Here is a 24,096-nt window from a genome sequence, read left to right on the forward strand (position 1 = left end):
CTGATCTTTTTGTAATCTCTATGATTGTTTTTGTTCACTGTTTTGGTGAGTGTGCTCAACACCATCTCAAACAGAATTTTTCAATCAAGATCAGGACTCAGCACTTTCGGGTTAGCCGACTGTATTCGTACAGCACAAAAACAGTTCCTTTCGCGTATTGAGTATGCACTGACTATCGAGCACTTGTTAAACTTATCCCATTATATTCTCTCCCCATTCACATCAACTCCCCTGAGATTCTACCGACTAGTTGCACATTAGAGGCAACTTGCGGCGAATTAACTTACCAACCTGCTTATCTTTGGGATATATCAAGCACCAGGGCAAACCTATGTGGTTATAGGGAGGAGGTGCAAGCCTCTCACAGATATACCTGGAACTAACATGTCAGACATGTGAATCAGTAACTGTACTGGCTGCACCACTGTTCTGCCCCAGTTGAATTGGCTATGTTGCTCCGTACTTCCTATTGGAAACCTGATTCACTTTAAGGACTGGAAGTCTTTTGCATTGAGCCAGTGCATGAAGTGACACGCCTGGAAACCCAACTGACATCCAGGATGGAAGATTGTTGGCTCTGTTGGGACAGAGGCAGCTTACGTGACAATTGCTCAGTTTTGGTGTGTGGAGACTGGAATGTCATGTGGGGAAATGTTAATCCAATTGTCAAGTGATGTTGGCTAGGCATATTACTCAGTGGTGTCTACCTCAGTCCAAAAGTATAATTTAAGGTCCATTTTGTACCATTTTTTTATAATCATTTGCTTTTGCAGGTACATATTTCCAGTGAATTTAAGCATTTAACATGTGGTACCATTTAAATTGTATGCTTCATATTTTGTTTGAAATTGTTTTAACATTTCCATTTCCTGTTTTATTAATGGTTAGATTTCAGATGTTTTTAGGTCGTGTCCAGAGCACAGCAGCAATGGAATTTTCCTTTAGGAATTTGCATTCAACAAGGTTCTGCATGGTAGGCTGCTCTGGAAGGTTAGATCGCATGGGATCCAAGAGGACATGGCAGAATGGATAGAAAATTATCTGCATGGAAGGAAGCAGAGGGTGATGATGGAAGGTTGTGTTCCAGACTGGTGGCCTGTAACTGCTGATGTGCCTCAAGGTTCAGTGCTGGGCCCCTTAATGTTTGTCATCTGTATCAATGATTTGGATGAGAACGTACAAAGCACGACCAGCAAATTTGCAGATGACAGAAAAGTGGGTGGTATTGTAGAAGTGACGATGGTTGTCAAAAATTGAAGCAGGATCTTGATCGCTTGGCCAGGTGGGCTGAGTTTAATACAGAGAACTGTGAGGTGTTGCATTTTCGAACGTCTAACTTGGGCAGGACCTACACAGTGAATGGCAGGGCTCAGGATAGTGCTGTAAAGCAGAGGGATCTAGGAGTGCAGGAACATAGTTCCTCGACAGAGGCATCATGGGTAGATAGGGTGATCAAAATGGCTTTTGGCACATTGACCTTCATCAGTCAGAGTATTAAGTATAGACGTTGGGAGGTCAAGTTGCGGTTATAATAATAATAATAATATCTTTTATTGTCATTGCACATTGCACATATACAAGATGTTGGTGAGGCCACACTTCGAGTATTGTGTTTAGAGTTTTGGGCACGATATTATAGAAAAGATGTCATGTTAAATAGTGTGCAGAGACCACTTACAAGGATGTTGCCAGGACTCGAGGGCCTGAGCTATAAGGAGAGGTTGAGCAAGCTATGATTCTATTCCTTAGCGCACAGGAGTATGAGGGGTGATCTTAGTGGAGTACAAAATAATGCGAGGAATAGATTGGGTAAACACAAAAAATCTCTAGCCCAGAGTAGGGGAATCGGGAACCAGAGGAGACACCTTTAAGGTGAGAGCGGAAAGATTTAATAGGAACCTAAAGGATTACTTTTTTTACACAAAGGGTGGTGGGTGTACGGAACGAGCTGCGGGAGGAAGTAGTTAAGGCAGACACTATCGCAATATTTAAGAAACATTTACACAGGTACATTGATAGGTTCAAAGGGATATGGGCCAAATGCAGGCAGGTGCGGCCAGTGTAGATAGGATATGTTAATCGTTATGGGCCGAAGGGCCTGTATGACTATGAATGGTCTTGAGCAGAATATTCAAAACTCTGAAGGATCACACCGTTCTCCAGGATCAATATGAAAGGGAAAAAAATAAAAACAATGTGGGGAGGCTTAGGAGCAGTTTCAGGCTAGACAATACTTGACATGGATTGCTTTTCCACTATGGTGGGATAGGATGGGAAGGACTGGGAGAGGGATGCAAACTTTCATACCCGTTAAGTCGAGTACCAAAGTGGAATTGTAGGTAAACAAGAAAATTTTATGTCACAAAATTCTCCAACGCGAGTGAATTTCAATAAAATTAGCGGAAATTGAGGATTTGAAGTTCAATTTTCCCTGTCTATAGAAACGCTGGAAAAATCATACCGTTTTGGCGGTCGCAAGAACGACAACTAAGTTTTATAACTTATTTTATTCTGAAAATAGCTTCTTAGCTCACAGGTTCTTACAACACGTCTGGCCACAACGGTGGTCAGCACTCAACTGCCGTGCGATAGCGAAACCGCGCGAAAAACAGCAGCCCCTCCTGAGTTACGTGACTGCGGCTTCCGAACGCCGGGTTCGATACCTGCATGCGCCAGCAGGCGCCGCTACACCTTTGCCATTCAGGGTCTCGACCTTTCAATTTACAGTTGTACATTGGTTAGGCCGCACTTGGAGTATCCTGTGCTATTCTGGACTCCACAATAGAAAGGATGTCTTTAAGCTAGAAAGGGTGCAGGAAAGATTCACAGTGATATTGCTTGTATTGGAGGGCTTGTGCTATCAGATTTTAGAAAGGCTGGGTCTGTTTTCCCTGGAATGAAGGAGGCTGAAAGGTTATTTGATAGAGGTTTATACAATTATGTAAGACATAGGGCAGATAGCCAGAGTCTGTTTCCCTTGGTAGGTCAAAAACTAAAGGCATGGGTTTAATATGAGAGGGAGGAGATTTATAAGGGGATTTCAGGGTTAAATTGTCCACACAACGCAAAGCACAGAGGGATACGAACATGATATAGGCAAATAAGATTAGCATGATGATTGACATAGATGCAGTGGGCAGAGCAGGTTGTTTCTATGCTATAAAATTCTGACAAAAGAGAAAGTTCTTTTTATAGAAAAATGTTGATCTAATTAGGATTCATAAAAGCTATGTCAATGTTTGATAGGATGAATGTAGATATGTTTAACATGCTGAGTAAGAGATTAGATGTACACATTCAGCAATAAATTCCATTAATGAACTTGGAAGAAACTGATATGCTGGAGCATAATGAGACATAAAGCGCAATTTGAATTTGTTTTGTGGGTGTTTGAGGCAAAGGATGCTTTCAAAGGAAGCTAAATAAGTTCATGAATGATTAAAAATAAACTTGAATTTAAACATGAAATGGTGAGAAAGGGAAAATATAGTGCATAAGCTTCAGAATGTGGCTGTGTATCTTCAGTGCTATTGTTCTGTTATTGTGTGTGGTATGATACATCAAAGATCCTTTATTGTCACGTGTACCAATTAAGGTACAGTGATATGCAAATTACCATACAGCCATACAAAAAAAGCAACAAGACATTAAACTACATAAGTTAACATGAACATCCACCACTGTTGATTCCCCACACACCTCCCTGTGATGGAAGGCAATAAAGTCTAACCTTCCCTCATTTTTCTCCCGCGGTCGGGGCAGTCGAACCATCTGTCGGGGCAGTCGAAGCTACCGCAGCCAGTGGTCGACGCCCCCGCGTCGGGCCGGTCAAAGCTCCTGTGGTTTGCCGTTCCCGATGTTGGTCTCTAAGCAGACACCGCGGGCTCCATGATGTTAACGTCCGCAGGCTCCTGTGGTAGAGCTCAGAGATCGATCCCTGGCAAAGGGATCGCGAGCTCTGCGATGTTAAAGTCCCACAGCTCCCGCGGTGGAGCTCTCGAAATCGGTCTCCAGCAAAGGCCGCCAACTCCTCGATGTTAGGCTGCAGTGCGGACGGAGATACACTATGGGAAAAAATCGCTCTCCGTCGAGGTAAGAGTTTAGAAAAAGTTTCCTTTAATCCCCAGCCCCCACATAAAACAAGCTAAAGAACACTAAAACACACATTTAACACATACTAAAAAACACCGAAGAAGAAAGGCAGACAGACTGATGGCGAGGCAACCATTGCTGGTGCCACCTGGTGGAAAGACTCCTACTGTTACTGATACTTTTATACTCATTTAAATTATAGCAACTTTTTATTTATTTATTTTTTTGAAGTGAAATAATTAATTTTGAACCATAAAAGCATGATTAAATATAAGAAAGTCAAACAGTTCCTGGTTTTTACTTTATCTTTCAAATTTAAAATGGAAATAGTTTTGGAAATATTAGCTTATTTCCACAAGTAAAACTGTACAATTCTGAACATTTAATTAAAAAATTAAAATCTCACATCTCTTTCAGGTTCTGATGAAACATGGACCATCAAAACTAGTAAGTTTTGCTATTTATTGTAATGTCTAAAAAATGTTCTGGAAACACTCGTTGCCATATTGCTACAAGGCTATGTTCCTGAAAACTGTTCATAATTTGAACTGTTCACAAACCAGAAATATAAGTGTGGGCTAACCAGAGGCAACGTTTAGTTAAACCAGGGCATTTAACTAATTCATTCAGATAATGCCCTGAACTGAGCTCCCACACAAAATACTGGCTGTCATATACCAACTGGCAAATCCATTCCCCTGGTCTTCCAAATGCTTGCTTATGATGTATGGTTAGGTTTATGTTGGACATTTGTAACCTGGGGAGGACATGTAGTCAGAGAAGAGGATCAAAGAGAAATGGAAATTATCAATTCAGAATCAGAAATGAAAAACGTTGGATTAGTGTCCTTTTTATCACCTTTTTCATCACTTCCAAAGGCCAGGCTTCAAGGTAGTAACTGAGAAAAGCAACTTGAAGATGCATTACAAGCACAATTATGTTTTAAAATGAGTGGTGTGATTAACTATGTAACTCTATTTATGACATTTCCTTACATGTATCAAAATTAATTGAGTTTGCAATAGTCATTCTAAACAGACGAGGTCCCTTTGCATCAATCTATTGGATCTGTTTTATTTTGGAACCCACCCAATTTTTACTCTTTAAAAAATGTAATAAGGTGAGAATTAGGCTGTTCCCTTTATCGGTGCACAGTTGGTGAGGATGGAATTCACCCCAATTAACTGTTCTATTTGTCAGTAAATCCATTTCCTCCTAGAATCTTCAATAATTTGGTATGTATACCATTTATGTCTGTTCAGCCTGCTATATTTGAGCCAAATCATCACTTGCTATCATTTAATCCCTTATGAGAGGTATATGAGATTCCAGAGATTAAAAAATCAATTTCCCCAAATTAGATCTTTTTATTTGAAGTGGCCCGAGTCCATGCATTTTCAGAAACAAAGGTTCAACACACTATTGTTGGGATTATCCTTTGTTCCTTATCTAAAGTGTGTCTTGGGGGTATTGCGGTGTAAATGTACCCTGGTATGTCTGGATTGTTCTGTGTGGGACAGAACATTTGTACGAATGGGCTAGCTGGGATTTGGAAGAATGAAAGGTAATTTTATTGAAGCTGAGATTCTGAGGGGGATTGGCAAGGTAGAAATAGTGATGTTTTCCCCGACTCAAGTCTACAATGAAAGGTGATAATCTCAGGGGAAGTTGGTGAATATCAGGGTTGAGACGAGAGGAATATTTTACTCCAGAGGTATGTAGGTCTTTTGAAATTCCTTTCAACAGAGTAATCGTTGAGCATACTCGAGATTAAGATCTGTAAAATAATATTAAGATCTCTGGAGAAATGGAATGGGCGACGTTTCAGGTCGAGACCCTTCTTCAGACTGATCATTGATTATGTACTTCTGTTTCTTGTTTTACTTTCCAAATTAATTTACCCAGTTTCTGCAATTGTCACCAGTCTGCTTCCTTGATGTTAAAACTTCCTGATGTTTACTCTAAGCTATGTGACATGACATAATGTTGTGTTATCACCATATTGGTTTGAAATGTGAAGTACTCAAAGTGATCGATTTATATCACAAAGATGTACCTAATCGTTGGTCAATTCCATACACTTCCTCGTTAGAATAGCTTGACATTTATCCAGGTTAGCGCAAGAAACTGGCAGAACAATGAGATATTTAAGATGAAATGTACTTTGAGTAACCCAGGTTGTTTCACTAATCAGTGGATATGCTCGAGAACTTTACAGTCGATACGTCCGAGACCAGGACAGTTCAGTTGTAAACAAAATGCAACAGAGATACTGGAAAACAAAGCAAAGCCTTATCAAGGTCACTGGGAAGAAAGAAGATGCACATGTCGTGGCATCAGATGCAGACCTGGATGCTAAATTAGAGGTATGTAAAAATACAAAGTGTTATTCTTTTTTTTGAATACATCTAAGTGTTCATTATGAATTAAGATTGCTTTGACCAATTTGTTAAAATCACTTTATTTTTCAAACTGCTCAACAAAAATTGTATTTTTATGAAGTGTCATTTAAAATCCCAATATATTGCACTGAATGTAAAAGAATAAATGCCAAGTCAAAGATGGAGAGTTTGGGAGTGGCCAATAGTTTGGTCAAAAAATATGTTTTGGAAAGTTGTGAAACAAATTTGGCTTGAGGGGGAAGATTGAGAGTGCAAAGATAGCCGAAGGTTGTGTGATGGAGGAGGGATGGTTGTGATTACACTGGAGTCAGGAAAAACTAAGATTGAGATGGGGAATGCGAGACTTGTGGATTTGAAGTTGCAGGGCAGAGCAAAACTATACAAATAATTGAGAAGGACCAGAACTTCCAAAGTTTTATAATTTAGAAAATGAAATCAATATAGGTTGTCAAGTACTGGAGTGTTGTGATGTTTTAAAATGTAGTTGGTGAATAACAAGGAGAGTATTGGCTGCTTAAAGTCACCGATAAAATATTTGTAATTGAAAGACAATTGTAATTTTTGGGTGACCCTATTGGATATGAATAGAGTTGATTTCAAATCTCTAATTCACATTAAGGGAGTTGTAGCGGCATCTAGTAGTATTTGTAGCGGCACCTAGTGGTGGGGTCGGGAGGACAGAACCCTCGTCATTGGTCGGCTTGGTCACGTGACCGCGGGGGTTCGTTCGAGGGCTTTTTAGTTAGATCGTCAGCACTCCTCCCAGCAACAGGAGCTGTTTTTGCTAGCTGAGTCAGCCACGCGTATTGCACGAGTTTTTGTTCCGTTTTTATTGCTAATAAAAATTACTTTACTCAACCTGCCTGGTCTCGCTACATATTCTCAATAATGCTGACTGGCAACTGTTTTATCCAACCATCAGTAGGTCCGGACACTTGCTTGTTTTGGGGTAGTACTTTCCTTATGTTATGGCATTTGGAAATCCCACAACCTTTTTCATGGCATGCAGGGAAACATTGGCTAAGGTCTGATGCAGTTTTACTGCTGAAGAACTTCTTGAAATAAATTTGTTTAAACATAGAAAATAGGTGCAGGAGTAGGCCATTCGGCCCTTTGAGCCTGCACCGCCATTCAATATGATCATGGCTTATCATCCAACTCAGTATCCTGTACCTGCCTTCTCTCCATATCCCTTTAGCCACAAGGGCCACATCTAACTCCCTCTTAAATATAGTCAATGAACCGGCCTCAACTGCCTTCTGTGGCAGAGAATTCCACAGATTCACCACTCTCTGTGTGAAAAATGTTTTTCTCATCTCGGTCCTAAAAGACTTTCCTCTTATCCTTAAACTGTGACCCCTTGTTCTGGACTTCCCCAACATCGGGAACAATCTCCCTGCATCTAGCCTGTCCAACCCCTTAAGAATGTTGTAAGTTTCAATAAGATCCCCCCTCAATCTTCTAAATACTAGCGAGTACAAGCTGAGTCTATCCGGTCTTTCTTCATATGAAAGTCCTGCCATCCCAGGAATCAGTCTGGTGAACCGTCTCTGTACTCCCTCTATGGCAAGTATGGCTTTCCTCAGATTAGGAGACCATAACTGTACACAACATTTTCTCAGAATCCCATAATAATATCAGGCCCTTTCCTCTTCAAACAAAAAATGTTTTTCATTTCTGCTTCCAGTAATCTTCAGACCACCTAATACTAAATCATTCTACATCTGGCATGTTGCATTGGTATATTAGTTTATCAAAGGAAACTATATCTGTTCCATTTAATTGATGCTGGAGCCTCAATGGTTCCACCCTTTGTGCTGACAGAAGGCAGGCAGAAGGCTCTGCACTTTTGACATTTAAAAGTAAAAAATATTTTTTACACTCGAGGGGATGAAATTAAAAGCAAGGATGCAAAGTTTATGATGTTGGCTGATGATCATGTCTTCTATGTTTCTGATGTTCTTGAAGGCAGGAAGAACATGTGCAGCATGTGAACCTTAGTTGGGTTGCATGCTTAATCAATGGTGTTTTATCATTAATGTTCTATTATTATTAATGGTTAGTGTTTTCTGAGTCATTCGTAACTGTCACTGTATGTCATGTTGTTACTTGTGGGCGGAACACCAAGGCAAATTCCTTGTATGTGAATACTTGGCCAATAAACTTACTTACCTCTATATCAATCATCAGATGTGATGATGAAAAACTGGGGGATATTAGATAATAGGTCTAAGCTCTTTTACAATACAATATGGTGTTATTCCTCTGTACATACAGGAATGATGTTATTGATCAAACAGGCCTACCTACCCTTTCTGAAAAGATTTTGCTGTGCTGTATGATACATTTTTTTTCCTGTAAAACCAACAAAAGCTGTGGAAGCAGGACCAGGAACGTCCACAACAACCCAATATCCTTAAAGTTGATTTTAACAACCTGTTTGCTTTGATGCTCTGCCTTGGTGGTAATGAAGTGGATTCTAGCTGGAGATCTGTGAGAACTGGACATTCCCAACTGCCCAAGCCCTGTCCTTGAAACCCAGCTGATGTCAGACCTGGCTCGAGGGACCCAGACAGGCCCCTCGTCCGATGTTCTGGATTTAGTGTTATGTAATGAACCGGATTTGATAAAGGAACTTGAGGTTAATGAGCCATTAGGAGGTAGTGACCATAATATGGTCGGGTTTAATCTACAATTGGAGAGGGAGAAGGGTGGATCGGAGAGGTCTTACAGTTGAATAAAGGGGACTATGGGGCCATGAGGAATGAGCTGGCCAAAATTGACTGGAAAGATACAGGGATGACAGTGGAACAACAATGGCAGGTATTTCTAGGAATAATACAGAAGGTGCAGGATCAGTTAATACCTAGGAGGAAGAAAGATTCCAAGGGGAGTAAGGGGCGACCGTGGCTGACAAGGGACATCAGGGACAGTATAAAAATAAAAGAGAAGAAGTACAACGTAGCAGAGATGAGCGGGAAGCAAGAGGATTGGGTAATGTTTAAAGAGCTACAGAAGATAACTAAAAAGACAATACGGGGAAAAAAGATGAGGTACGAAGGTAAGCTAGCCAAGAATATAAAGGAGGACACAAACAATCTTCCTGATATTGTAGTGGCCAGAGGATCTGGGGTGACGGAGGAACTGAAGGAAATTTACATTAGGCAGGAAACGGTGTTGGGTAGACTGAAGGCTGATGGTCCCCAGGGCCTGATGGTCTGCATCCCAGAGTACTTAAGGAAGTGGCTCTTGAAATTGTGGATGCATTGGTGATAATTTTCCAATGTTCTATAGACTCAGGATCAGTTCCTGTGGATTGGAGGGTAGCTAATGTTATGCCAGTTTTTAAGAATGGCGGGAGAGGGAAAACAGGGAATTATAGACCAGTTAGCGTGACATCGGTGGTGGGGAAGTTGCTGGGGTCAATTATAAAAGATGAGATAACCGCACATTTGGATGTGTAACCGGATCGGTCCGAGTCAGCATGGATTTACCAAGTGGAAATCATGCTTGACTAATCTTCTGGAATTTTTTGAGGATGTAACTAGGAAAATGGACAAGGGAGAGCCAGTGGATGTAGTGTACCTGGACTTTCAGAAAGCATTGACAAGGTCCCACATAGGAGATTAGTGGGCAAAATTAGGGCACATGGTATTGGGGGTAGAGTGCTGACATGGATAGCAAATTGGTTGGCAGACAGGAAACAAATAGTAGGGATTAACGGGTCCCTTTCAGAATGGCAGGCAGTGACTAGTGGGGTACCGCAAGGCTCGGTGCTGGGACCGCAGCTATTTACAATATACTTCAATGATTTGGATGAAGGGATTCAAAGTAACATTAGCAAATTTGCAGATGACACGCAGCCGGGTGGCAGTGTGAACTGTGAGGAGGATGGTATGAGAATGCAGGGTGACTTGGACAGGTTGGGGGAGTGGGCAGATGAAGTTCAATGTGGATAAATGTGAGGTTATCCACTTTGGTAGCAAAAACAGGAAGGCAGATTATGGCGTCAAGTTGTGAAAAGGGGCAGTACAACGGGATCTGGGGGTCCTTTTTCATCAGTCTATGAAAGTAAGCATGCAGGTACAGCAGGCAGTAAAGAAAGCGAATCGCATGTAGGCCTTTATAACTAGAGGAGTCGAGTATAGGAGTAAATAGGTCCTTCTGCAGTTGTACAGAGCCCTAGTGAGACCACACCTGGAGTATTGTGTGCAGTTTTGGTCCCCTAATTTGAGGAAGGACATTCTTGCTATTGAGGGAGTGCAGCGTAGGTTTACAAGGTTAATTCCCGGGATGGCGGGACTGTCATATGTTAAGAGAATGGAGCGGCTGGGCTTGTACACTCTGGAGTTTTGAAGGATGGGAGGGAATCTTATTGAAACATACAAGATTAAGGGTTTGGACACACTAGAGGCAGGAAACATGTTCCCGATGTTCGGGGAGTCCAGAACCAGGGGCCACAATTTAAGAATAAGGGGTAAGCCATTTAGAACAGAGACGAGGAAACACTTTTTCTCACAGAGTTGTGACTCTGTGGAATTCTCTGCCTCGGAGGGCAGGTTCTCTGGATACTTTCAAGAGAGCTAGATAGGGCTCTTAAAGATAGCGGAGTCGGGGGATTTGGGGAGAAGGCAGGAACGGGTACTGTTTGGGGATGATCAGCCATGATCACATTGAATGGCGGTGCTGGCTCGAAGGGCTGAATGGCCTGCTCCTGCACCTATTGTCTATTCTGAGGTTTAAGTATTGTGCTGTGGGCATACAACTGCAATACTGGAGCATAGCCAATAACTATGTAACATTGGTGGACAGTGCTGGTGGGAATGGATCTATTACCTTTGCATGGGTATAACACTGATGGATGCAGATTTGCCACATTATAATACGAGTACATTACTAGTGGGTGTAGGTCTGTCCCTATATAATCCTGAGTACAGTACTAGTCCCTCACTGGTGCGAACCACAGTTTCAAATTGCTGATGTTAAGAGATGGTACAGGAACAGTGGGTTATAAGATTTGTTAAATTTGTTCACTGTGTCAGATTTTATTATTGTTAGAGGCATGCATGCACTTGTGAACTGGAGGAAATGTGTTTGGCTTCCTATCTTGGTGGATGGGAAATGTTTCCCCTTTGAGATTACACTGGTGCTTTCTGTTTTGCCACACCACCAGGATGCTAACTGTTATAGCACCCTAGAGTGTGAACGCTATCGAGTACGTAGCTGCCTGCACTTTAAAAAATGGCATTAAAGCTGAGCCTCACGTTGCGAGTTGACACAAGAGGTACCCCGAGTGAAAGACTCATGGTTGTGTACGAGATTGCAAGTGTATGATCAAGAGTTTAACCGAGTTCCCACGGGTATGACAAGTTTGCCGTTTACTTGTCATTTCTGCGATGTTCCAAGTTCGTCTCCCGAGTTACTCTCGAGCCAATCCTGATTGAAGGTTTATTTTAATAAGCAACAGTGTTATGTTTTAATAAGCAACAGTGTTAAAGAAGACCTGTCCATCCTGTGGCTTTGTTTTAAAGATAGAATTCAGCGCGGCCGCATCTATTGATGTGACCTACAAAGGGAAAATGCGCACCTTCCAGTGCCAGAGCAGTTATACTTATGATTTGTTTGAAACACACAGGTTTGATATGTTTTAATTGAATTTACTGCCATGTCTACACACTGCGGGGAGACGGGAGATTAAATCTTTGAATGTGGACTGATGTGCACATCAGATTGTTGTGAGGCGGAGCTCAGGGTTCGCCTCCTGAGCTGCTTTGGTGCCCAGGCGAGAGTTGAGGTGGAGAGAGGTTGTCATTAATCTGTCTGGGGTGACATGGCTCTTGGGTTAGGCTGGGATCATTCTCTGCGGGATGATCTTAGTGCGGGAGACAAGTGTAGGAGAGGTGTACTGACTGTGTGGGTAGACACTTTGGAAGTGATTGCCCACCAGTCTCAAAAGCTGCTGTGTCTCCCTGTCCCTGGGATAGCAGGGGGCGATCAAACAGCACAATACTCCCCTCCCCCTCCACGCCAACACAAAGGGCAACGATCCGAAGGCTTTAGCGTCAGGAACAGCGGGCAGGCGACAATCACATGCCATAACGCGAGAGAGATCATGCACTGTTGTAGGTCTCCTTTGCACGTCGGTGTTTCTGTCTTTCTCCACTCATAGTTGGCCCTATCTGTCACCACCCCCACCTACACCCCTCTGCTTCCCGGCCATATGTGTGACCCCTTCCATCCCCTCTCCAGCTCCACGCCCATTGCACTGGCGCGGGGGCTTTGCACTGTTTTCACGTCGGCGATGCCAGCAGGTCAGTGCCAGTCGCCCCGGGGCAGTCGCTCCCTTCAGTTTCCCAGGGGGTCGGGACGGGACTGGAGTTGGGAGGGAAAGGTGGGTGGGTTAGGTAAGCAGGAGAGTGGGGTTGTTTGCAGTTGCAGAGGGAGGGGGCAAGGGCGGTACAGTTCCCAGTCTCAGCTCCTGTCCAGGGCAGTGGCCGGAGACGTCAAGACCAACGGGACACCGACCCCCAGGCCCACTGCAAGCACGGAGAATCCAGAGACCCACAGCCAGCAGCAACTGAGACTGGGAACTGTACCGCCCTTGCCCCCTCCCTCTACAACTACAAACAACCCCACTTTCCTCACCTAACCCACCCATCCCCCCCCCCCCCCCCCCCCCCCCCACCATTCCCTCCCAACTCCAGTCCCGTCCCGACCCCCTGGGAAACTGAAGGGAGCGACTGCCCCGGGGCGACTGGCACTGACCTGCTGGCATCACCGACGTGAAGACAGTGCAAAGCCCCCGCACCGGTTCAATGGGCGGGGAGCTGGAGAGGGGAGGGAAGGGGTCACACACATGGCCGGGAAGCAGAGGGGTGTAGGTGGGGGTGGTGACAGATAGGGCCAACAATGAGTGGAGAAAGACAGAAACACCGACGTGTAAAGGAGACCTACAACAGTGCATGATCTCTCTCGCGTTATGGCAGGTGATTGTCCCTGGGAAACTGAAGGGAGCGACAATCTGCTGCTGCCTGCCCGCTGAGTTAGAGTTCCCACGGTAGACTCACGATACACTAAGGTAAACGCATGGGCAACTACGTTCTTACAACGAGTTAAAATGTTTCAATTCTTAACCACAAGAATTAAATTGTCTCGTGGAAAATTTTAAACATGTTTGATTTTTTGCAAGAGTTGACAAGTTTCACAAGTACCTGCTGTTAGCGCCACGAGTCTCTAAGTTGCGTCCACGAGTTCCGTACGTTAATCGTATGTTATTACCACGAGTTTTAACTCGGGGTACTTCTTGTGTCAACTCGCAGCGTGAGACTCAGCTATTAGTCTAGGCTGCACATTGCTTCACCAGGAAGCTGGTGTACCACAGCAATAAAATAGTAATCTCATTGCTGATGTGTGAGTGTCCTATCCTGAGCCAACATCACCAGTATTGAGGCTATAGTTCTATTCAGTCAGATATGTTTGGCCATACTGTTTGCATACTACTGAAACCCACTCCATTCTGAGCTCATCCTGGGAAGAGATCACCTGGTGGACAAGACGAAAAGATTCCAGGATGTGCTCAACACCTCCTGGAAAGAAGTGCAATTTCATCACTGATTTATGGGAATCTCAGGCCTGTAACTCAAAATAGGAGTAGGAGCATACCAGGATGGAGCTGATAACCTTATCCATGTGTCAAAAGCATGCAGTAGCCCAGCATTAATGGAGGCAAGAACAAGTCACCTCACAAAATAATGTGCACATCAGGAATTGCTCTTGTTTCACTTAAACTTTTTGCTTCTTTTCTAAACTGTTTTGTTAATTGCAATTGCATTTCATCTAAGAGCATTTATTTTTAAATTAGCATGTACCAGAATAACGGTGATTTTAAATTAAAGGTTAGGGATCTTAACACCTCAGTAAAGAATACAGAATTGAAGATTAGTGTATGTTTCCTTTATCATTGTTACTTTTTTTGCATATCTTTCATTCATTTGTTCTATAACTCTCTCTATCACCATTATCTCTCATTTCCCTTTCCCCTGACTCTCAGTCTGAAGAAGGATCTCAATCCGAAACGTCACCTATTCCTTTTCTCCAGAGATGCTGACCCGGCTGTCTGGCTCGCTTAGTTACTCTAGCTTTTTGTGTCTATCTTTGGTTTAAACCAACATCTGCAGTTCCTTCCTACACATTATTTATTTCAAAATTACTTCCGGCCTGTGACCTCCAGATGGCGCTCTTGCAGCATTTTTTTCTCCCCCCCCCCATCCATCGCCAAACTCTGCTTTTAGGCCTTAATTCAGCACGTGGAATGCAGCAATTCCATCGTTAAAATTTCATCTTTGCTGCCCACAAAATCAACCCTCATTTGGTGTTAGTTATCAAGTTCTTAATTTATATAACGAAGCAGCACCTCTGGTATTTATTACAACCCACTTATTGAAGTCATTATACTTTCTGCACAATAGTAATCTAATCTAATTTTGGTTTTGTTATTTTAAATCATCCTCATGCTAATCTAATACAAAATTATATCTGCCACTGATATCCAAGGAATATCTTTTTCTTTAATTGACAGTACCACCTACAGGTTTTTAGTGTTTTAGTTTTAGAGATACAGCGTGGAAACAGGCCCCCAGCCCACCAAGTCCACACTGACCAGTGATCCCTGCAGATTAACATTATCCTACACATACCAGAGACAATTTACACTTCTACCAAGCCAATTAACCTACAAACCTGTACATCTTTGGAGTGTGGGAGGAAACCGAAAATCTCAGAGAAAACCCTCGGGGAGAACGTACAAACTCCATACGGACAGCACCCATAGTCGGGATGGAACCTGGGTCTCCGGCGCTGCATGCGCTGTAAGGCAGGAACTCTACCGCTAAACCATAGTGCCGCCCTGGAGTTTACTGCAAAAGAGTGCTAAGTATTAAATTAAGGTAGCAGTGTGATATTCAGCCATGTAGTATATGACTTAAGTGCATATGCAAACACAAACATGATTAATATATTATCTTTGTCTTTATTCTTAACGGGTAAAAAATGCTATTTCCTTTAGTTCACTTTGTGGAGTGACCAGGATTTTTCCATTGGTCAGGGTCAATAGACAATGGGTGCAGGAGTAGGCTTTTCGGCCCTTCACAGTGATCATGGCTGATCATCTACAATCTGTCCCCTTTTCTGCCTTCTCCCCATATCCCTTCACTCCGCGATCTTTAAGAGCTTTATCGAACTCCCTCTTGAAAGCATCCAGAGTATTGGGCTCCACTGCCTTCTGTGACAGAGAATTCCACAGATTCACAACTCTCTGGATGAAAAGGTTTCTCCTCATCTCTGTTCTAAATGGCCTACCCCTCACTCCTAAACTGTGGCCCCTGGTTCTGGACTCCTCCAACATCGGGAACATGTTTCCTGCCTCTGAGGTGTCCAACTTCCCTTAATAATCTTACATGTTTCAATAAGGTCCCCTCTCATCTCTCTAAATTCCAGTGTATAAACGTCCAGTCGCTCCATTCGTATTCCAAAGTGGATAACCTCACATTTATCCACATTAAACTGCATCTGCCCACTCACCCAACCTATCCAAGTCACCCTGCATTCTCATAGCATCTTCCTCATAGTTCATACTGCCACCCAGCTTTGTGTCATCTGCAAATTTGCAAATGTTACTTTTAAACCCTTCATCTAAATCATTAATGTATATTGTAAATAGCTGCGGTCTCAACACAGAGCCTTGCGGTACCCCACTAGTCACTGCCTGCCATTCTGAAAGGGACCCGTTAATCCATACTCTCTGTATTCCTACCCCCAATACCCCCATGTGGGACCTAATCAAAGGGTTTCTGAAAGTCCGGGTTCACTACATCCACTGGCTCTCCCTTGTCTATTTTCCTAGTTATATCCTCAAAAAATTCCAGAAGAATAGTCAAGCATAATTTCCCCTTCATAAAACCATGCTGATTCAGACTGATCCTGTTACTGCTATCCTAATGTGCTGCTATTTCATCTTTTTTATAATTGACTCCAGCATCTTCCTCAAATGGGTGAGGTGCATGTTTGGGGCCCTTGTAGTGCCCTAGAACATGCCAGTGCACATTGCTCTCCAGGAGCAGCGGCCTGCTCAGACAGGCTCTTTAAGTAATACTGAAGGAAATGTGTGCAGCAAGAACACCATGAAAAGGAGCAGGAATTGGCCACCATGCCCATAAAACCTGCTCTGCCATTCGATATCATTATGGCTGATCTACCCCAGGCCCCCAATCATAGTCTCTGCCAGTTCCCCATCAGCCCCGTTTCCTGAACTTTGCGGTAGCGGAATGTTATTCTTCGGATTGGAGACCTGTGAGCAGCAGTGTGTCACAGGGATCGGTGTGGTCACTAATGTTTTTCATCTAGATTAACTATTTGGATAAGAATGTAGTTAGCATAATTAGTAAGTTGTCAGAAGATACCAAAATTAGTGTGATAGCGGACAGTGAAGAACGTTATTTAAGAGGAAAAATATCTGGTTCAAATGGAGGAATATAGATATTATGAAGGCAGAGGAGATTAGATTACCTTGGCATTGTGTTTGACACCAAAGTAATGGGCCAAAGAGCCCGTTCCTGTGCTGCACTGTTCTATTTTTAATTAGGAACATATTCATTGTGCTACAGTTCTGATGAGGTTAAAAACATGAAACCAAATCTAAAATCAATAACTTGTTCTCATTGCACCGATACTGCTTAACCTGCTAGGTATTTCCGGCATTTTCTAGTTTCATTTCAGATTTGTAACATTTGTGGATTTTTTTGTTCAACAATTTGAAGCTTGACAGGAGAGGGGATCTCTGTTTCTTCAGTGAAGGCCATCTCATTATACAATATAGAAAGACTGTTAAATACTTTGGTTAATTACAGCATTCAGGGCAATGATTGCATTTTTTTTCTCCTCCCAGTTATTAATATCTATGCTAGACTTTTTATTTAGATATACCATTAGACTCCACCACATATAGCCAGGTATCTTATTTGGGCACTGACAACTGTACAGATCTATAAGGTCTATCCCAATGGTAACTACACGTTTGGATTGAGAGGTTTCTCAACAGAATGCATACAGACTTCTGTGTAGTGAGTCTTCTGTCACGTTGGGGCTTTAGGTTTGATGCTTATGTGATGGTGGATTTATAACATGTTTTCTGTCATTCTTCTGCAGAACTATGATGTTAACTTTATTTTGGGACTTGGCTGCCATTATGGGTGTTTAAAGTTATTCCCCCCCCCCCCCCCCCCCCAATGACCCACCAAAAGTATTGAACTTTTTCATCAGTATATGCAATTACTTTAGTTCTGCTTTTTCATTCTGTTTAGGTATTCCATTCCATTCAAAGAACATGTATGGAACTTCTGAAGGTCATCGAACAGTATCAGAAACGGATTTGTTGTATGTATTTAATGCACGCAATTTAACTGAATATTTTAACAACGCGCTTGTTGGCCTTGCTAATACTGGAATCATAGAGTAATACAGTGTGGAAATCCAACTCATCCATGCCAACCAAGATGCCCATCTAAGATGGTTCCATTTGCCTGTGTTTGGCCCATATCCCTCTGCTCTGAAAATGTCACACACGTTACCAAATGGCATCACATAAAGTAATACATTAAAAAATAAGCGAGTTCGATATTCCGAAAAATGCAAGGAATCATGGGATTTGTCAAAGGTCAAACGCTATAAATAAAAATAGAACAAAGCACTGTAGATTCAGTGAGTATAGTTTGGGTCTTTTTTTGGGTCTTTTTTCAAGTTTGTATTTGTCGGGGGCGAATGGGAGACCGGGGGGGGGGGGGGGGTGAGAGTGGACCGGCTCTCAGCAGCAGCACTCACACAGAACCGCGCCTCATCCACAGCCAGGATTGAACTTGTGGCCCCAGCGCAGCAAGTGCTGCCGAAACGCCACTGGACTGCCGAAACGCCAGGACCACCAACAGCACCAGCAGCTCCAGCGGGCGCCAGGCCTGCCCATGGCCAACAGGAGCCCGTCCGCAGACTCTCTCTCTGACCAGGACGACTCCAGCAGCAATGGCTCCAAGTCGCCCGTCTTCGATAAGGGCCGGCGGCTGCCCATCTTCAGCAAAATCTTGGTGTCGGACTGAGGGGAGGGGGGTGGAGGTGGAGGACTGCTGGCCAACCCGGCGGGACATGCAGAGCCAAGCAGGAGCCAGCGGCTGCAGCGCCGGCTGCAAGTCCGGGGTTGCCCCGCCAACCCAGGGGCACCCCAGACACCTTCGGACAGGTACGGGACACCGGGGTGGTGACGGCCCAGCAGCAACTCAACAGCACCCGCAGCGACGGAGAGCCGGGCCTGACCATGGACGAAACGCAGGCCTGCACACAATGCAGCACCGCTGTTGCCGAGACTGTTTTTCGCTTGTGACCTATGACCTGGGCTAGCGCAGTCGGAATACCGAACTCGCTTATTCTTGTAAGAGATTAATCTTATTCACTGCTATTTTCCTTCCTATATATGTCTGCTAAAGATATGAACATGCTAGTTTTTTAAAATTCGTAAGAGTTTGTAAGATAAAAATTATGGAAAAAAATGCTTCCGTGTGAGGTCACACCCGTGACCAGTCATATTTGACCTCTGACCCTAAACAAACATTGTCAGCAAAACATACATTTCACTTGATAAACTTAAAAAAATATATGAATCATATATATAGTACAAAACATAGCTGTAATGTTTTCAGATTTAAAAGATGTATTCCACAATTTTTCATATTTTTGGTCACGTGGCTAAGAATGGGCCACTGACCATAAACCTATGCCTTCTGATTGTTGATTCTCCTTCCCTGTGAAAAGGACTGCAAATTCCCATTATCCATGTTCCGCATGATTTTATGCTCCTCTAAGTTCACCCCTCAGTCTCTTATGCTCCGGGGAACAATGACCCAGCCAAATTCTCCTTATTAATCAAATGCTTGACTGCTGGCAAAATTCTCAAATCTTATTGGCACTCTTTCCCGTTTTTACTACCTTGTCATTAGATGTAGAATTGAATATTACAAATAAAGCTTTCAAAAATGTTTGTGAAAGTTAGTTTTTATTAATGTAATTCAATAAAATCAGTAGTTTAGAAACAAACCTCATTGGGAACAAAAGCTCATTAAGTCCAGGGAGTTTTCCAGTTATCGCAGGTCATGGCTGTGCTGTACATCAGCTCCAGTTTTGTGCAGGTTTTGTCTGGTGCGAAATTTGTATGGAGTTGCTGCTTAATTTTCTAAAGCCCTTGGCTTTCTTCATGAGGTTGGGGGCATTGAATGTGGGAAGTCAGTTCCTGGCACAGATCCTCACAGCAAGACTTGGCCAGCATTTGTGATGATGGAATATTGCCGCCAGGAGGCATGGAGCCACTCGAAAGGGCAGAAATACCTTGTGAACTAAATCTTTTTTTTAATTAATGAAATCTGCTGACACTGAGATTTGTGAAAAATTGATGATTGGGGGAAAGGACATTATTACTGAGAAATTCTCTTGCATTTTATGAGGCATTCCCTGCAGTCATGCAGCAAGTGCACAGGCCAGGTTCAATTGTTTGTTTATTGTCGTGTGTACCAAGGTACAGTGAAATACTGTAATAACTCATCAAGATTATCATCACTCATAAGCACAATCCATCAATTATTACAGAATGTACAGAATAACACTGAGTCTGTATGCAACAAGCACTATTATGGCCCCATTTTACAGTCCCAGCTGTATCTGGCCGCAAAGGCTCATTGCAGTTGGCGCCACCATTCCGGTCATCTCGCAAACTGTCATCCATCTCCTTGCACGACCCTCTTCAGCTAAATTTGAGGGCGGGGAGGATCTTTCCCCCCCCCCCCCCCGCAATCCCGGGTTCTTCTTACCATCGTCATTTGCCAGCGTCCGCCGCCTTCTCCCTCCATCCAATTATTTGGCCTCCACAGCCGTCTATGGCACTGATTTCCACAGATTCACCACCTTCTGACTAAATACATTTCTCATCATCTTTCTAAAGGTGTGTCCTATTCTGAGACTATCCTCTGGTTCTAGACTCTTCAGCTATTAGAAACTTCCTTTCACATCCACTGTATCCCAGACTTTCACTATTTGGTAATGCGGTAACATGACATCCCAGCTGCTATAATCAATACTCTGACCAATAAAGGCAAGTGAGCCAAATGCTGCCTTCACCATCCTGTCAACCATTGTTGCCACCTTCTTACAACTAAATACCTTTACTCCTTGATCTCCATGCCTTGGATATGGTTGATCTTTAGAAAGTTAAAATCCCACATTAATACAACCCTATCATTCTTGTGTCGACCTGTGTTACACCCACTGACTATTGAGTTCCATTGTGCAATCCCATCAAAGCAATCAATCCCTTATTTCCCAATTCTATCCAGATAGCCTCACCGGATGGTACCCCAGGAATATTCTTCCTAAGTGCCATCATGATGTTCTCCCAAATCAAAATCGAAATTCCACCTCCTCGCTTCCCTCAAATTCTGTTCATGCTGTGGCATTTGTACCCCGGATCAGTGAGCTGCCATTTCTGTCTCTCCCTCTGCCACATTTCTGTGATTGCTATGGTATCCCACTTCCATGTTCCTTGAGTAGAGTTTAGTCAAGTTTATTAACATATGGACAAGTATGGTAGGCTACAGGTACAATGAAAATAGTGTTTGCAGCAGCATCACAGGGATGTAGCCTCGTACAGCATACCAACCATAGATTATACATGTATTAACACACATTCTACAAGAAAGAAGATTGTGTTTTGCACAATGTAAAGACAAAACAACTCCTCTAAGAGGGATGTAGCTTCTTCCCTAACTATGCCCTGAGTTGAAAGAAATTCAATTTAAGCCATCAGATGTTCCCCGAGCTCCTGCCTGTTCTGTCTACTGAACATGGTCTCTTTAACTTCTGCATTTGCTTCAACGTTCTCATCAGCCTCACTACTGCTTTGGTCATGCCTGCCTTCCAGAATAGTTTTAACCTTACTCCGGGAGTCACATTGTAGTAGCTTGGATCATATTATAATGGCTCTTTACTGTGGTAAAAGCGAGGCTGATTGGGAAACGATGGGCTGGGCCACTGGCTCAATCTGCTACCTTACTATGGTTGTATGTTATTGCTTGAGAAAGACAGCCAGTAGCAATTCTGGGTAGTTGTGGTGAGGTTGAGTGGGAGAGATGTTGGTAATGGTAGGAAGTAATTTAAATCAAATATGTCTTAGGGCAGTAAGCAGTGACTAATTCCCTTCCATATTTAGTCTGATCCATTTTGGGTTGTGAAGGGAAATCCAGGATGGAAGTTTCATTGTAACTACAAATGGGTTAATCTGTTTAAAGCCATGAAGTTGCAAATAACATGTTTCCACCATGACCATCTATGTAATTTATGCTCATTTTTCCGTAGTAATATAAGGAGATAATTCAACCCAGAGTCCATTGCAGCTCTCCACACTGAGGCCAATTCTGGAGTATGGTGTACAATTTTGGTCGCCTAATTATAGGAAGGATGTCAACAAAATAGAGAGAGTACAGAGAAGATTTACTAGAATGATGCCTGGTTTTCAACAACTAAGTTACAGAGAAAGGTTGAACAAGTTAGGTCTTTATTCTTTGGAGCGCAGAAGGTTAAGGGGGGGACTTGATAGAGGTCTTTAAAATAACGAGAGGGATAGACAGAGTTGACGTGGATAAGCTTTTCCCATTGAGAGTAGGGAAGATTCAAACAAGAGGACATGACTTGAGAATTATGGGACAGAAGTTTAGGGGTAATATGAGGGGAAACTTCTTTACTCAGAGAGTGGTAGCTGTGTGGAATGAGCTTCCAGTGGAAGTGGTGGAGGCAGGTTCGATTTTATCATTTAAAAATAAATTGGATAGTTATATGGACGGGAAAGGAATGAAGGGTTATGGTCTGAGTGCAGGTAGATGGGACTAGGGGAGAATAAGTGTTCGGCATGGACTAGAAGGGCCGAGATGGCCTGTTTCCATGCTGTAATTGTTATATGGTTATATTCTCAGTAATGCTATTTCCCAAATAAATGTTCCCATAATCTGTTCTCGTACAATTTCCCACTACACATATACGAGTCATTTACATTGCAAAATAAACCTGGCAACCAGCATCTCTATTTAACATGAGAGGAAACCAAAACATCCAGAGAGATCCACAGGGAACATACATACTTCACAGACTTTAATCAATGCTAGATCACAAAACATTATGCCAAGTAATCAGATCATTATATTTTGCCCCATTTTTACGTCTCAGTTTATCTCTGAATGGTGATTACCAGGACAGAAGCTTAAGTATCGCATCTCAAAATGTCATTCTTCTACATTTAAGTATCAACAAGCTATTTTCTCAGAGGAAAGCATCTTAATTGAGTCCAGTACAGTCTTTGCCCATGGCTGTTTACCTACACAAAGGCAGATCTGTGGATAACAAATGGGGATAGTGTGGCGGTCCCTGGGGGGGTAGGCCACTCATTGGATCATCCCCCTCGCCGATTGAGGGACAGGGGCGTTGGTCTGCCATGGGGTTTCCCGACGACGCTGTCAGGGGTTCTCTCGAGGGTGTCGAGGTGTGTACTCTGACAGTTGGATTAAAAAGCTTATTTTTGAATCCGCCTGGCGCCTGGTCTTTTCCTGATCTTGACCAGGCCACTACACTGGTGACCCCGCGTCGTTCACCACGCATCGTGATGGATAATAACGCTGTTGCGCTGAAGCTCCCAACTCTGTGGACCGAAGAACCCGAAACCTGGTTCCAGCAGGTAGAGGCACAGTTTGCTGTGAGAGGTATCACGCAGGATGAGACTAAGTACTATTACGTGGTTGGCTCGCTTGACCAACTAACTGCGAGGCGAGTTAAGCCTTTCCTCAGGGCCCCCCCGGTAACAAATAAATATACTGGCCTTAAAGCATTTCTCATCAGGAGGTTTGGCCTGGGTGACGCCGAGCGGGCAGCTCACATTTTCAGAATGGACGGCCTGGGCGACCGCCGGCCGTCTGCCCTCCTGGAAGACATGCTCACCGTAATGGGGGACCATGAGCCGTGCTTTCTGTTTAAATATGCCTACCTGTAGCAGCTGCCTCCCGACATTCGCATGCAGCTCGCCAGGGATCCGTTTACCGACATGCGGGCGCTGGGTGAACAAGCCTTCCCGAGGCGTTTGGAGACTCAGAGCAGGTCGGGACCGCTATCCACCGCGTCTGCGCTGCTCCCGGTCGTCCCCCACGGCAAAATCTGGCGGCCATTGCGCATTCCACAGCAGACACGTCCTTCCAGCACGGCCAGCCTGTAGTTCGAACTAATGCCAGCAGAGGTCGCTGGCGCTCAAACCAGCCTAATTCGCCTGCAGTTCAACCAGACGCCAGCAAAGTTGGTTGGTGCTATTACCATCGCCGCTGGGGAGCTGCAGCCAGGCTTTGTCGCCCAGGCTTTGTTCATTCTCGGGAAACTAAAGGGCCGGTCGTCAGTGATTCCTTTGGCGGCCGGCTCGATTCATCGCGTTTTCGCTTGGGATCGCCGCAGTGGGGGACGTTTCCTCATCGACACTGGTGCG

At 43.6% G+C, this 24,096-nt stretch overlaps 1 protein-coding gene across 3 annotated transcripts in view; it reads left to right on the plus strand.

The window, feature by feature from the left end:
- The window catches only part of ica1 (islet cell autoantigen 1), a 97,068-nt gene that overhangs the window by 3,953 nt on the left and 69,019 nt on the right, over positions 1-24,096 (plus strand). For all 3 annotated transcript variants that reach the window (XM_033045791.1, XM_033045772.1, XM_033045782.1), the window contains exons 2-4: positions 4,510-4,539; positions 6,287-6,458; positions 17,852-17,924. In XM_033045791.1, the coding sequence (XP_032901682.1) occupies positions 4,523-4,539; positions 6,287-6,458; positions 17,852-17,924 (262 nt within the window). In that variant the 5' untranslated portion in view covers positions 4,510-4,522. The remainder of the gene's footprint in view (positions 1-4,509; positions 4,540-6,286; positions 6,459-17,851; positions 17,925-24,096) is intronic.

The sequence above is a fragment of the Amblyraja radiata genome, chromosome 2 (assembly GCF_010909765.2).
Source record: "Amblyraja radiata isolate CabotCenter1 chromosome 2, sAmbRad1.1.pri, whole genome shotgun sequence".
NCBI classification, from domain to species: domain Eukaryota; kingdom Metazoa; phylum Chordata; class Chondrichthyes; order Rajiformes; family Rajidae; genus Amblyraja; species Amblyraja radiata.